This window comes from Akebia trifoliata, chromosome 3, assembly GCF_017979445.1.
Source record: "Akebia trifoliata isolate Shusen 1 chromosome 3, ASM1797944v1, whole genome shotgun sequence".
Classification (NCBI taxonomy): Eukaryota; Viridiplantae; Streptophyta; class Magnoliopsida; order Ranunculales; family Lardizabalaceae; genus Akebia; species Akebia trifoliata.
Genome location: NC_141377.1, coordinates 55,785,071 through 55,800,919, shown reverse-complemented (window position 1 = coordinate 55,800,919; position 15,849 = coordinate 55,785,071). Strand labels below are relative to the sequence as shown.

At 35.2% G+C, this 15,849-nt stretch overlaps 1 protein-coding gene and 1 pseudogene across 1 annotated transcript; one reads left to right on the top strand and one right to left on the bottom strand.

Annotated features, from left to right (window-relative positions):
• Positions 1–1,596: 1,596 nt before the first annotated feature.
• LOC147408158 (uncharacterized) lies at positions 1,597–3,029 on the top strand (annotated as a pseudogene).
• A 1,469-nt stretch (positions 3,030–4,498) lies between these two features.
• On the bottom strand, positions 4,499–6,264 carry LOC147408157 (ankyrin repeat-containing protein BDA1-like). Its single transcript, XM_086432667.1, has 2 exons — positions 6,190–6,264; positions 4,499–4,885 (listed from the first exon to the last, which is right to left on the bottom strand). Exons 1-2 carry the CDS (start codon positions 6,262–6,264, stop codon positions 4,499–4,501), a joined length of 462 nt encoding a protein of 153 aa, XP_086288793.1.
• Between the last annotated feature and the right edge of the window lie 9,585 nt (positions 6,265–15,849).

Genomic DNA, 15,849 nt, shown 5'->3' with positions numbered 1-15,849 from the left:
TTTTTCTCATGAGATTTGTTATCCGGTAGATACTCGAGAATCGAACAAAAATAGAATTGATTGAGGCTTATGTTGAACATAATGTCCTTAAGACAATTTTGTTCCCGCAACTTGGTGCATACCGATCAATGAACAATTTTCTCCCAGGATACAATGATCACACGTCTAGAGGTAACACTATAATCTACACGTCTAGCGAACCGAACGCTAAAGTTATACTCTTTAAGAATGCAAACGAGACATCAGAATACAAACATGTTAAAACAGCAAAGAAGAAGAGAAATTTTTTGAATTAGAAAAAACTAAGGTCGAAATGACCTATTTATAGAATTTTAAGAGACAAGGTGTCTCTTGGGAAAAGAGAGGTCTTAAGAGACATAATGTCTCTTGAAAAAGGAAAGGTGTGTCTCTTAAGAGACAACTCAAAATCAAAGGAAGTGTCCTTTCTGGACGAACAAATACCCATGAAAATCAAGAGGTGTGTCCTTTCTGAATTAAGGAGTGTGCCCCTTCAAAATCAAGAGGTGTGTCCTTCTTGAATTAAGGGGTGTGCCTCTTCAAAATCAAGAGGTGTGTCCTTCCTGAATTAAGGGGTTGTTTGGAGTCGATTTCTCATTACCCAAAATGATTTTTTATAATTAAATAAATGAAATTATTTTCTTCAATGAGAAGAATAAATTTCCAAGTGGTCCCACCTCAAATAAATTATGAAATCCACTTAAATCGTAGTTCAAATAAACCCACTCGATCATAAAAATCTGGAAAAATTGTAGATTGTTCCAACAAGATTCACTAATGGTGAGATGCCACGTCCATCCGTCTTGCTCATCAAAGATACATGGATGACTTGCCCGAGTCATCTTGATTACAGATGAGATTTAAAACCTTGATTTAAATAGATCAGTGTTTTGAGTTTTATGCATATAGATGAAGGTGATTTAGGATAAATCTTTATGTATTTTTAATTAATTTTTTTTATAAAAACATGACCAGTCCAATCAAATCGAATCTTGATCCAACTGTAGCCAGATTTAGCTTTTAAATCTTTTGAGTCGTGCTACGCTGCCTTTGTTGGGGACACTGCGCTAACATAACAGTTCACAGATATACATAGATTTCATTCGCCGAGTACAAGTTAAAAAATCGACGGTCCTATATGCACGCCATGTCAGCACAGTGTTGAATGTGGTGTCGAACAAAGGCAGTCCAGCATTTTCCTAATCTTTTTCCTATCTATGGTTCACTACACACTGCCATTTCAGCACAGTGTCGAAGGAAGTCAGTTCAGCATTTCCCTGTTGAAAATGGAAGATTTAAAATTATAATTCAATGGTAAAGAATAACTTTATTTTGTAATTTTTTTTTCAAAGTTCTCGGAATTTTGTTCTCTACATTCCTTTGGCATCGATCGTGTTTTTGATTCCGTAAGTCAGGAAACTTTCTTTTATGGTAAGGAAGGTATTTTTCTATTCAAGTTTCAAAGATTGAAGCCTTATGAGAACCTGCTTTATTATTTATGGTTTTAAAGAGGAAAGAGTTGTTATTGGCTGATTATAATTATTGCATTATTGCATTATTGGATCTTTACAAGTAATTATGGACGAGAGATTGATGGACGCTGCTCAAACAGGTGATATTGATGCTTTTTATTTATTACTTAGGAAAAATCCCTTTGTTCTTGATTATCTTGATCAGTTCCCATTTGTTGTTCCTCCTTTACACATTGCTGTACTACACGAAAATACCCAATTTGCTATGGAACTCCTAAGGTTGAAGCCTTCATTTACTAGAAAGCTAAATGAAGATGGATTTAGCCCAATCCATCTAGCTTCAACAAATGGGATTGTAGAAATGGTGAGAAAACTCATAGGTATCGATGATGATCTTAATTTGTTGAAGGGTTGAAAGGGAGTACTCCTCTTCATTGTGCGACTATAGCTGGAAAAATTGATGTTATCAATGAATTACTGTCCACTTGCCCAAAATATCAGGAAGAGTTGACAGTTGATGATGAGACTGCTCTTCATTTTGCCGTAAAAACCATCACTTAGAAGTATTTGGAGTCATAGTAAATTAGCTGCGACAGCACGAGACGATAAGGGTTACTAAACTGGAAGGATGAGAAAGACAATATTGACTTGCATTTAGCAATATCCACAAATATACCCCAGGCAAGTTATGATTTTATTTGCACTAAATTTGCTAGAAAATATTATGTTAGAATCAGTATCGTACATATTACTGATCAACTCTTAATTTGCAGTTTGTGGGAACATAGGTAAAAATCAATAATACTTGTTACCCACCATTGGACATGAATGCGAAGAATGCGAGTGGGTTGACAGCTTTAGACATATTGCAGCAACTTCGACCGAGAGAATCAGACACCATGGAAATTAAAGAGATGCTTCGTAGGGAACGCAATACCTCTCGCATATCAAAACTTGCTCGGTACTATTTCCATAAACTAAAGGACTACACAGAGGGGTTGGTAAAAGAACTTCCAGATGAAGTTCGCAATGCTTTATTGGTGGTGGCCGTACTGATCACAACCGTGACATACCAAGCTGCATTCTCCCCTCCAGGTGGTGTTTGGCAAGATACTAAACCACCAACAATTATTAACAATAGCACAAACACCTCCCACATTCATCTATTTAAACTCTACGGGGTTTTTTATTTATTTCTATGGCTATGATTTCAACCCTCACAGTAGGGTTACCTTTCCACTTCCCAGCACTAATATTATAGTTGTCAATGACATCTACTTATCTGGGGTCTATAGTTGTTATATTTCCAAGAGGAATAGGCAATATGCTCCAATTTAAACGTCTTGCTCCCCTTGTTCCTATTCTGCCTTTGGTTGTTGGGTTCCTCCTTTACCTGATTTGGAACTTTATCCTACATATCAAGATGAAAAGTTCCAAGTAGAGAGCTTGCATTTAATTTGTACCAGTCAACAATGTTATCATTCTTATTTTAAATTATGTGTAAGACCTGATATTATTTCAATGAACGAGTACGATTGTTCAATTTGCCTTTTTTTTTTTTTGTTCAATTCTATTATGGCATTTCACTAATATTTCTAATATCTCTGGCATTCAGTACTATTTTGCTAATATTTTCTTTCTGAGTTCAGATTGTATACACTTAGGGAGGAGGAGTGAACGAAGCGGATCCTCGGTAGCACACTGGTCCTGTGTAGCAACCCTGTAGTACAGTTTCAACAGATGAGAGATAGGTATTCTAGAAAAAAATTTACATCTCAGCCTCTTGTGATCGATCTGATTTAAAAATAAATAAATCAAAAAGAAGTTTTTTAATGCAGATCCATGTCTTTAGAAATGAATGGCTACTAAACTGACAATATTTTAAGTGTCAGATCTAATTGTATCGCTGAGGTAGCGCTCTTTCATCTAATGAAACTGTGCTACAAGAACTGTGTGCTATAAAGGATCTACTTCCATGATTGAAACTCCTCCCACTCCTCAACACATGCCACATAAGCCACAACCCAAGGAATTAATGCCTAAAATATCTCCTTTTTAAAATTTCCTTGGATTGTGGCTTATGTGGCATGTGTTGAAATGTGAGGGGGATTTCAATCCTCCACAGGGAGTGCATACGATCTAAACTCTTTCTATGGTTCACATTGGAATTTGGGTAAATTACTAAAAGAGGGTAAAATATTTTAATATTTACAAAAAAAAATCTATTTGTTCTAAAATTACCAAAAATGAGTTAAGTTGCTGGACACTTTAGTGTTTTAGTAACTCGTTGATCTGTGGAACATTTTAATGTGTTAAATTATATTTGATTTACCAAAAATTCCCTTTTAACACCTCACTAATTTAGCCTGCATTTAAAATGTTGGATAGTCTAGCAAGTTAACTTAATTCGTTCTTGGTAATTTTTTTAAAAAAATAGGTTTTTTTTGTTGTAGATATTAAAATATTTTACTCTCTTTTAATAATTTTCCCTTGGAATTATATATGCAACTTCACTTGTGTAAATCTCTCGCAAACTCAGAAACAATGATTTTTTCTACTGAAGATACACAAGGAAAATCTACGAAAATTGAGCAATTATACCCACAACTCAGTTCAATTTAGTAAGTCTTACAAATCTGGAGATAGGAAAGGAAATGCAATTACCTATGCTATCCACAGATACTAGTTCATTTTCTTGATAAATTTGCCTAGTATGAGGGTGAACATCAAAAATAAGATCGACAGCAGTATCAAGGCATAAAAAATGACAAGAGAAGTGGAACCCGTAGCTTCTAATGGCATACATTTCGATAGACCAAATATAAGTGCACATCATTGAGAACAGTAATATTACTACTAGCCGATATAAAGGTAACCCAAGTGTGAGGATGGCAATCATTACGAGAGACGTATAAAACCCTAACGAGTTCATCAACATGAAGACTACAAGTGATACTACTCCCAGTGATGTATTTCCATAACTATACCCATATGGATGACCTTCCCCGTCAATGGAGTTGATGCTCCCAGACTGAGATGGAGGGTTGAGCTGTTGCAATCAGTACGGCCACCACCAACAATGCATTTCGAACATCTAGCGCTATTTTCCTTGGGATCCGAATCATAACAAATTTCATACACCTCCCAAGGCAACTAATTGTCTCCTTTTTTTGAACTCGGTGACGTTGAGTATGTGAATTAATAAGTGGTAAAGGAGGCGTAATATCGTGGCCTCTTATAGCTCCGCTCCTACACAGCATCACCTCAATGTCCCTAGTGTCTGTTTCATTTGGAAGCTGTTTCAATATGTCTAGAGCTGTCAATCCACTCTTGTTCTTAGCATTCATGTCCATTCGCTTAACGATATTATTGATCCTAACCAACATTTGCACTACCTGCAAAAGATTACCGTATTGCATTAAGTAATTATTTCTCATTTACAAAACAAAAAGTATAAATGGAATTTTTGGGTGATTCAAAATACAAACTCAGAAAGGGTTGTTTAATGAGTTGACTCAAACACACTACAAGTCATGCATGCTCTATTTAGTATTTTTTTAATGTGTGTGTGTGTGTGTGGATGGTATGCACCCAGGGTGGGGGATTGAAGCCCTCCTCCCACACCTCGTAATCCAAGGAAATTTTTAAAAGGAGATATTTTAGATGCTAATTCTTTCTATTATGGCTTGGTGTGGGAGGAGGGTTTCTCTCTCTCTCTCTCTCTCTATATATATATATATATATATATATATATATATATATGCAGCAATTGTTAGGGAGTGAACATGGTGCCACATGTTTGTCTTATATGACTTAAAAGTTTTGGATTGGGATGATTTTTCGTGAGGATGATTTCTATGGTGAGAAGATCATCCTTACAACAAAAAAAAAATCAGCAAAATCTGAAACTTCTAACCCCATAAAAAATAATTTAGAAATTATGGACCGGCAATTTTTCACCGAAATTTTTTAAATCACCTTTAATGGAATTAGAAGACTGATTTTTTGTGAGGATGATCTCCACACCACAAAAATCATCCTCACAAAAAATCAGCTCAATCCAAAACTTTTAAACCATATAGGACAATGTTGGAGTGCCTAATGTTGATTGCGTAATGCAATCATATATATAAAATAATTTCAATCATTTACCGTAGGTGAATAAATGCACGCTCTATTTAGTATTCTTTCTAAAATTTTTCTTAAATTATGACTCAAGTGGCATGTATTGAGGCTCGAGAGAGAAATTCAATCTTGTAACTTGGGGGAGTACAATCGGACTCAAAATTTAGAGGAGGGAAAGGAAAAGAGACTTACCCTCAAGAGCTAAAATAAAATTAAAACAATAATTTTGAAAAAATAAATAGCAAAAATGAAAAAGCAAGGTTGGACAAGGTTTGGGTGTTGAAGCCTCGACTAACCTAAACTGAACCTTGACTAAATGGACCTACTAACCTAGCCTTTATCAATATATATTTTTTAGAAAATAATTTGCTCGCAAAAAAATCAATCCTATGAAATAAGATTTCATATTCCTAATCAATCAATGACGGGAAGCAGTTTCTATTAAAGGCATCCCCAATTTACAAAATTACCCTCATTATTAGAAATCGTTGTGGTTAGTCATTCAAGATTTGATTTTTTTGTGAGCTTAAAACCTCTCTACTAATTCTTACTTGTAGTATAATGTAGAACTTGCCTCACGTTGATTCGTAGATGCTGCCATGTGCAAGACCGTGTTGCCTTCCTCCTCCTTCCAACTCAATACGTCCATCTTCCCGAGCCATTTCAGCCATCCCATTAGAACTTAAAGGCTTCCAACTGACCATTCTTCACCGCCAGATGAATAACACTCTCATCACTAACCGTCAATTCTTCTACAGACTCTGGGCAAGTGGAGATTAATTCATCGATGACATCAACTTTCCCTGCGATAATCGCGTAATGCAGGGGAGATCTACCCTCTCTACCCTTAAACAAACCAAGATCATAGTCGACACCCATGAACTTTCTCACCATTATAACATTCCCATTGGTTGAAGCCATGTGAATGGGGCTAAACCCATCTGGGTTTAACTTTCTAACAAATGAAGGCTTTAACCTGAAGACCTCCATAGCAAATTTGGTTTGCCCGGTCTCTACAGCCATATGTAGAGGAGTAACAGTAAATGGGATTTGATCAAATTTCTCAAGAATGAAGGGATCTTGCCCAAGAATCAAATACAATACATCAATATCTCCTATTTTTGCAGAATCCATCAAACTCTCATACCTAACTTGTGAGAAACGCTCATTTTCCATTATTTCCCTAATAAGAGATAACAACTGTAAGCAGTCAAGAACCCTAGACACTTCTGTTTAACATGTATAGACTATAAATAAAGAATCTTCCTAAGTTCCAACTAGAAAAAGAACAAAATTGTAAAAGACTTTGAAACGGCCGGCCAGCCAGCTTCAAACTTTTGGAGAAATTATCGACTTTCGTTCACACTTGAGCAATTTTGATGAATATTTGAGATATCACCTTATCTTCTCAAATTGATTTAAGTACCCTTGAATTTGTTTTTTTCTTCTAGATTAATGAAAAATGATCTCATTGAACTTGTGGTCATCATTTTATCGAAAAGACCAAGGTGGGCAAGTATAGGAATGATGAGATTCTATTCTCAGCTGGTTTCAAAGAATAGCAATTACTTATTCTATTTAAATCAACAACTTGTTTTTGCTCAGACGTTTTGACAATCAACAATTACTTATGCCATTCAAGGGCAACTTGCCTTCTCTGAGACGCCTTTGCAGATAAATTGCTAATCTAACCAATAATGTTCTTCAAAAACCTCTCGTATTTCCCACCCACAACGCCAAAGATGCGGAGTTCTTTCTCCTAGCAAATTACTTTCACCACAAATTTTAAGGACAAACAATGACGGTAAAGGCCTGTTTTCTGAAAACATGTACCAAAAATTACCTCAAAAAGAATATGGATCATCTAGAACTCAATTTATAAAAATTTAGTCTAAGAAGAACTTTTGAATCAATTTATTTTAAAAATACCAAAAGTTTTAAAACTATTTTTACATACTTATATTATGAAATTTAAAACTTACATTAGTTGATCTATACACCAAGAATCAATTGATGATGATCACAATCATCCCCATCATAAAATTAATATAATTAATATTTTACATATTTTAAAATTTTCGTAAATATTTTATTTTAAAAAAATATTAGAAAACTATTTTTAATTATTCTTAAAATTAGTATATTTTTATTTGTGGTTTGACTCATGAGTTTTCGAGTTGATTCAACGAAGATTGGAGTGTTAAAAGTATACTTTAAATATTTAAAACTATTTTTATCTATTGTCATTCCTCGAATTCAGGCCTTATATTGGTCTACCTACATACCAAAACTCAAATTTAAAACACAGAGGCATCTCAAATATTCACCAATTCACATTTGCAACTTGTTGAATGGGTAGTTCTAACATTTTTCTTAAAATTTACTTCAAAAAATCCTTTTTAGATTAATATTTTATAGAGTGAACCTTTCATAGACCATATTCTTTAAGAGAGGATTTTTATGTATATATTTTCAAAAAATAGGCCCTTGTAATCATTGCCCCAATAAAGTATTGAATATGATATGTGTGAACTGAAGTGAATGTAGGAGTCCAAAACCTAGTGTTCCGGCTTCACATGGATAGGGGAAATATTATTAGACTATAGTCACTAACTACCTAGTTTTATTATTTAGGAACCGAAAAAATATGCCAACGGTATAAGTTAAAGTTGTGAAAAGTCTCACAACTTGAAAGTTGAAGCCTAGGACAGGGATCAAGTTATGGAATTGGCAGATGTTAGGTAGACATTCAATTTCAAACAAACAAACCTAATATCTAATGATACTCGTAACATTTACAACACCCAAATAGCCTAAGCAAGCATGGAACTGCATGCTATACTAACTAAACATGTAAATACGAAGCAGGCATGGAACTTGAAGTAGCGGGCGATTTATTTTAATGAGAGAAGGGCGATTCATGATCACCCATAGCAAATTCAATCTTGTTCAAAGTTAGTGGGGGGAAGGGTTCTCCCGTGAAGTGATTTTTAAAGCTCGACAAGTATAGAAAAGATAAAATTCTTGAGCAGTTGTTTTCAATCCAAGTAATGAATGACACATGTACTTCATGCATCATAATATATATCTTATTCTCTTACACTCGGAACAAAATAACCAAATCATTAGGTGTGGGTGGTCAAGGCTTATAGAAGCTAACATAGGGCATAAAAATTCGGGTTCAATATGAGTATATTCATACCCATATCCATATTTTTTATTCGGATCCTACTAGCTAAATCATATCCAAACCATTTTGCTTTCACTAAACCCATATCTCAATCCGACTAAATTAATTTGGGTCAGATAATTTTGAACCGTGGAAGGTCATTCTATGAAAAATTGCTAAAGATGTGTTCACAAGTTAACTTGAATTCAAGACCTCTTCCTTTTTGGAGGGAGACTTTAATCATTGTGCACAACACTTATTATTTGAAGAAAAATACCGTGAAAAATATAAACATATAACTTACAAAGTAATATATCTTTCGGATTTAGGCGGATATAGGGATGGATCCGAATACCCCACCTATTTTTTAATTTAGATATACTTGAAGGAACCAAACCCGCTAAATTCGGATTCGGATAAATCCGACTCATTTTATGCCCTAAACAGACATACATAAGTGTTCAGCGACTAAAAAAGTAACTAAACATACAAAGAAGGCCATGAATGAAATCCATTCTAACATACAACCAGAAAATAAAAAACAACTAACAATAAACTAAAATAGACCCACCCATGGGTTGCCTAAGTGGTAAGGGCGAGCACGTGAAGTGTGGGTTAGGCGCACGTCACGGGTTCGATTCCCCTCTTGGATTTTTCTCATCATTTAACTGGGGGACCATGGCGGTGGGTTGTTGTGGTAGTTCTCCTCGAGATTAGTCGTGGTGCGCGCAAGCTGGCCCGGACACTTGGTTAGCAAAAAAAAAACTAAAACAGAAATGGTGGTCTGTTGACTTTATGATGTATAGAATGCTAATAATTATTATACATTGGAATTATAAAAAAATCAATCAAAATTGAACGATTATACCCACAACTCAGTTCAATTTAGTAAGTCTTACAAATCTGGAGACAGGAAAGAAAACTTTGTTGATACATGCAATTACCTATGCTACCCACAGCTACTAGTTAATTTTCTTGATAAATTTGCCTAGTATAAGGGTGACAATCAAAAATAAGATCGACAACACTATCAAGGCAAAAAAAATGAAGAGGGTAGCTGGAGGTTGCCCGAAGGTGGATCTGAAGGAGAACCCGTAGGTTCTGATGGCATACAATTCGATAGACCAAATATAAGTGCACATCATTGAAAACAGTAATATTACTACTAGCCGATATAAAGGTAACCCAAGTGTGAGGATGGCAATCATTACGAGAGACGTATAAAACCCTAACGAGTTCATCAACATGAAGACTACGAGTGATACCATTCCCACTGATGAATTTCCATAACTATACCCATATGGTCCTCCCCCGTCAATGGAGATGATGCTCTCGGACTGGGATGGAGGGTTGAGTCCAACTTGGTATGTTGCTGTTGCAATCAGTACGGCCACCACCAACAATGCATTTCGAACATCTAGCGCTATTTTCCTTGGGATCCGAATCATAACAAATTTCATACACTTCTCAAGGCAACTAATTGTCTCCTTTTTTTGAACTCGGTGACGTTGAGTATGTGAATTAAAAGTGGTAAAGCAGACGTAATATCGTGGCCTCTTATAGCTCCGCTCCTACACAGCATCACCTCAATGTCCCTAATGTCTGTTTCCCTTGGAAGCTGTGTCAATATGTCTAGAGCTGTCAATCCACTCTTGTTCTTCGCATTCATGTCCATCTGCTTAACGATATTATTGTTCCTAACCAACATTTGCACTACCTACAAAAGATTACCGTATTGCATTAAGTCAGAGATCATCATCACAAAAAATCAGTTCAATCCGAAATCTTTAAGCCATTTAAGACAAAATTGGCTCCCTAACATTGGTTGTCCAACGCCACCCTCTATCATTTGTCCTATATGACTTAAAAGTTTTGGATTAGGTTGGTTTTTTTGAGGATGATCTCTGTGATGAGAAGATTGTCCTCGCACGAAATCAACCCAAATATGAAACTTCTAACTCCATAAAAAATTATTTAGAAATTGTGGATCGTCTATTTTTTACCTAAAATTTGTAAACCACTTTAATTTGATGGACTTAGAAATTTTAGAATGGGCTGATTTCATCCACACAAAATCAGGTCAATCCGAAACTTTTAATATATATTAAAAGAATTTCAATCCTCTACCTTAGGTGAATACACACAATCTATTTAGAATTCTTTCTTAATATTTTCTTAGAGTCATGGTGGAGTGACCTCAAGATTGTACCTCATTTTGCACATCGTGACGTGAAAGTGTGTAGGAATTATACTCGTACCACTATGAAAACATCTATGGTTCTACACACTTTCACGTCAGGGTGTGTGATACGATCAAGTTCAATCTTGAGGTCGCATTAGCATTATTCATTTTCTTAAAGAGAGATTTACTCGACAGACCTAATTGTTGCACTTTTATTACAAAAAACTCCCTTGGAATTCTAACAACTCCAAAGGAACCTTGTTTTATGAAGTTCGTTACCCACAAAACCTCACTTGATCAAGTTCGTTACCGAGCAAACCTTGTAGCGGGATCCACGTCGTAAATTTCTAATTTTTTGTAGTTAATTTGTTACTTAACATACCTTGGAGTGGATTCTAACCACATTAATTTGTGGTATTCAAAAACATGATTTGTCATACAATATTATAAAGGATAAAATTCTAATAACTTAAAAAAAAAATTGAATTTTTTTTTTCACCATTGAATTTTAATTTTAAATTTGGGAGTTCGGTATCATCCATTTTCAACGTCTACAAGATCAATTTTTTTTCTTTTAATTTTTTCTGTGGAATCTGAGTTTTTATTTGCAATCTAGAAGTCTGTGTTGTTGAATTGCTAATTTGATTGTCCATGTGAGTCCAATGAACCTTTGTAAGATTTGAAATCTTCCTAAATTAGTCATGATAGCATGATTCATAAAATAAGGTTTGTGCAGGTAACAAACTTGATAAAGTAGAGGAGTTTTTGTAGCAAAATTGCAATAGATAGGCCAATAAATCTCTCTTTCTTAAATGGTGACTTAGGTGTCATGTATTGAGGTGTGAAAGAGGATTTCAATCCTCTACCTTAGGAGTCATTTTTTGCTCACAGACTTCACTGTGCTTGCCACGTCAAGCATACAAGGTAGTTTTGTAACGAGTGATTGTTCGCTCACAGATCAATACCGTTTTGGCATGTGGCGTTGATGACCTAAGCAATAAGAAGGAAATTTCTCTCTCCTACCCACACATCCACTCCCTAGAAATCTTTATTTTTAGATTTCAAATTTTAAAAACTATCGTGGGACCACATGGATTATCATATTGGCAATCAAACACCACAACCTTCTAGATTTCATGGTAAAAAAAAAACGAAAAAAAAAAAAATCGAGCTTGATCAATGGTGTTGAAAATTGACAGTTATCGAGCATCAAAATTTAAAATTAAAATACAATGGTGAATTTTTTTTTTTTTTTTTTTTTTTTTTTTGTCGAAATTCATAGAATTTCATACTCCACAATACTTTTGTATTGGATCATACTTTTGAATGTGACAAGATGATCTTATTAGAAAATTTTTACCATGGGCAGGGGAGAGAAAAATTCTCTTATTATTGCTTATGTCATCAATGCTACATGTCAAAACAGCGTTGGTCTGTGAGCAAACAATCACTCGTTTTGTAATTAAGTAGGGCACTTCTGTAAATTAGGAATGCCATTAACTACACATGGGTACATGTGCTTGGTGGATCCCCAATTTCTTTGAGCAAAAATTTTTATCTACCCTTAGTAAATACATTCTGGACTCAAAATGTAATGGAGGGAAGAGAAGGGAAGGAAGGGAATAGAGACTTACCCTCAAAAAGCTAAAAGTAAATTAAAACAATAATTAAAAAAAAAATAGTAAAACTGAAAAAACAAGGTTGGACTTGGTTTGGGTAGAAGCCTTGACCAACCTAAACTGAACCTTAACTAAATAGACCTACCAACAAAACCTTTATCAATATATACTTTCTTAGAAAAAAATTTGCTCACAGAAAAGTCAATCCAAAATTTCATAGAGTCCTAGTCAACCAATGACACGAACTAGCATGTATTGAAAGCATCCCCAATCTACAAAATTACCCTAATTATTAGACATCATGAAGTTAGTCATTCAAGATTTTGTGAGATCGATTTGTCTACACTCTTTTCGAGTCTGTATCGTATGCACTTGGGGTGGATGATTGAAACCCTTCTCCCACACCCCAATACACGCTAGGTAAGCCATAAGCTAAGGAATTAGCACCTAAAATATCTCCCTTTAAAAATTTCCTTAGATTAAGACTTACGTGGCATGTATTGGGGTGGGAGGAGGGCTTCAATCCTCCATCCCGGGTGCATACAATCCATTCTCTTTTCAGTGAGCATAATACCTCTTTAATAAAAGTGCTGATTTTCTAACTCAACGTGATAGAATAACTCAAAAACTCACTGATGTGGCATATGCAAGAACAATATATTTTTTTCCATTGGGATACACAAGTGCACATGTTAATGGGGATGTGCAGTTGCGTATCTTGAGGGAAAAATCTACAGTTCTTGCACATGCCACGTCGATGAGTTTTAGAGTTAGTCTGTCAGGGTTGAGTTAGAAAATCATTACACCTCTAATAATTCTTACTTAGTATAAAGTAGAACTTGCCTCACGTTGATTTGTAGATGCTGCCATGTGCAAGACCGTGTTGCCTTCCTCCTCCTTCCAACTCAATACGTCCATCTTCCCGAGCCATTTCAGCCATCCCATTAGAACTTTAAAGGCTTCCAACTGACCATTCTTCACCGCCAGATGAATAACACTCTCATCACTAACCGTCAATTCTTCTACAGACTCTGGGCAAGTGGAGATTAATTCATCGATGACATCAACTTTCCCTGCGATAGTCGCATAGTGCAGAGGAGATCTACCCTCTCTACCCTTAAAAAAACCAAGATCATAGTCGACACCCATGAACTTTCTCACCATTATAACATTCCCATTGGTTGAAGCCATGTGAATGGGGCTAAACCCATCTGGGTTTAACTTTCTAACAAATGAAGGCTTTAACCTGAAGACCTCCATAGCAAATTTGGTTTGCCCAGTCTCTACAGCCGTGTGTAGAGGAGTAACAGTAAATGGGATTTGATCAAATTTCTCAAGAATGAAGGGATCTTGCCCAAGAATTGAATACAAGACATTAATATCTCCTATTTTTGCAGCATCCATCAAACTCTCATACCTAACTAGTGAGAATCGCTCATTTTCCATTATTTCTCTAGTAAGAGATAACTAGAAGCAGGCAAGAACACTGGGCACTTCCGTTTAAGATGTATAGACTATAGATAAAGAATATTAAATAATGTTCTTAAGTTCCAACAAGAAAAAAAAAAAAATGTAAAAGACTTTGAAACTGCCGGCCAGCTTCAAACTTTTGGAGAAATTATCTAGTTTCGTTCACACTTGAGCAATTTCGGTGAATATTTGAGATATCATCTTATGTTCTCAAATTGATTACGTATGACTTGGATATATCCTTTTAGATTAATGAAAAATGATCTCAATGCCCTTGTGGTCATCATTTTAACGAAAAGTTTGGAGATGAATAAAATAAAGGGGTTTAGATCAACTTTTTTAGCCTATAAGAGAAGACCAAGGTGGGCCATGTATAGGACTGATTCGAGATTCCATTCTGGTCCGGTTTCAAAGAATGACAATTCCTTATTCTATTTAAATCAACAATTAATGAGGTGACTTTTATGAGACTTGCAAATTAAAAATGAATAATGTGGATGCAGGCGATCTTGGTAAGCGATCGGGTATGTGGCCGACGCGATTTTGTGTCCTTGCCACATCAGCCGTGTACCTAATTGCATGCATTCACCACGATTCAATAAACATTGTTTGAAAATTTTATGAAGTACTGCCACATTTCTCTTTATGATTTGTTGACCGATTATAAAATCATGAATTAGTTAGAACTTAGCAATCAACCTCAGCTTTCTTCCATATGTTAACGATAAAGAGGAAAAAATGTGTCACTTGAACCACAATTTCCCTCCAATTGTCAATTTCTAACTAATTTATTAGAATTTCCCACAACAAACATAATTTCCCCACGAGAATAAATTTAATGAATTCAATCAGATAAGATCTCCCAATCTCATAGATCTATTGTATAAGGGAGCATTCAAGGGACATAAGAAAAAAAAAATATGTAAAAACAATCATTTTTCAAAATATGGGTTAGAGGTTTTGGATTGAGCTGATTTTTTATGAGGATGATTTCTATGTTGAAAAAATTAGCATCACTAAAATTAGTCCAATCTGAACCTTGTAACCCCAGGAAAAGTGATTTAAAATGTGGACCTTCTATTTTTTTTATCAATAATTTGTAAACTACTTTTGATGCATGACTAACTTACTAATGGTCGTTGGACCCACATGGACTATCAAATTGGGAATCCAACATCACAACCTTCTAGAATTTAGATTTTATGGAAAAAAAACTCAGATTCTAGGGAAAACAAAATCATTTTTGAACTTGATCAATGGTGTTAAAAATGGATGGTTATCATATATACTCTCAAATTTAAAACTAAAATTATTCAATATTTTGTTTTTCAATGCTTTTTGTCAAAGTTCTTAGAATTTTATCCTCCATAACCCATGGCATCAGATGAAGTTTTTCGGATGCCACAAATTGACAAGGTTAGGATCCACTCCTAGGTATGGTAAGTAACAAATTAAACACATCTTTTGAATTTTATGACGTCAATCCCCACTCCAAGGTTTGCTCAATGACAAACATGATAAAGTAAGGTTCCCTTACGATTGTCAATGAGTTTTTGCAACAAAAATGAAACAGTTAGGTAAGTCAGGCAAATCTCTCTTAAATTAAACTATGAGATGATTGATTGATAAGAACGTCTTTCTTTAGAGAAAGACTTGGGGTGTGTTTGATAAGTGAAAGTTGAACACGATTCATCTTTTGTAGATGGCGAGCACGAACCCTCCCAAGGTGGAACATAGAAAGCAAAGGTGGGGGCTATGACGAGAGTCCCAGAGGACGTTGATCCGCTGTCAAAG

Coding starts and splice junctions, on each gene's coding strand:
- LOC147408157 (XM_086432667.1), bottom strand. CDS start 6,264: ATGGACGTATTGAGTTGGAAGGAGGAGGAAGGCAACACGGTCTTGCAC. Junction 4,886..6,189: donor CATCTACGAATCAACGTGAG/GCAAGTTCTACA, acceptor AATCTTTTGCAG/GTAGTGCAAATGTTGGTTAG.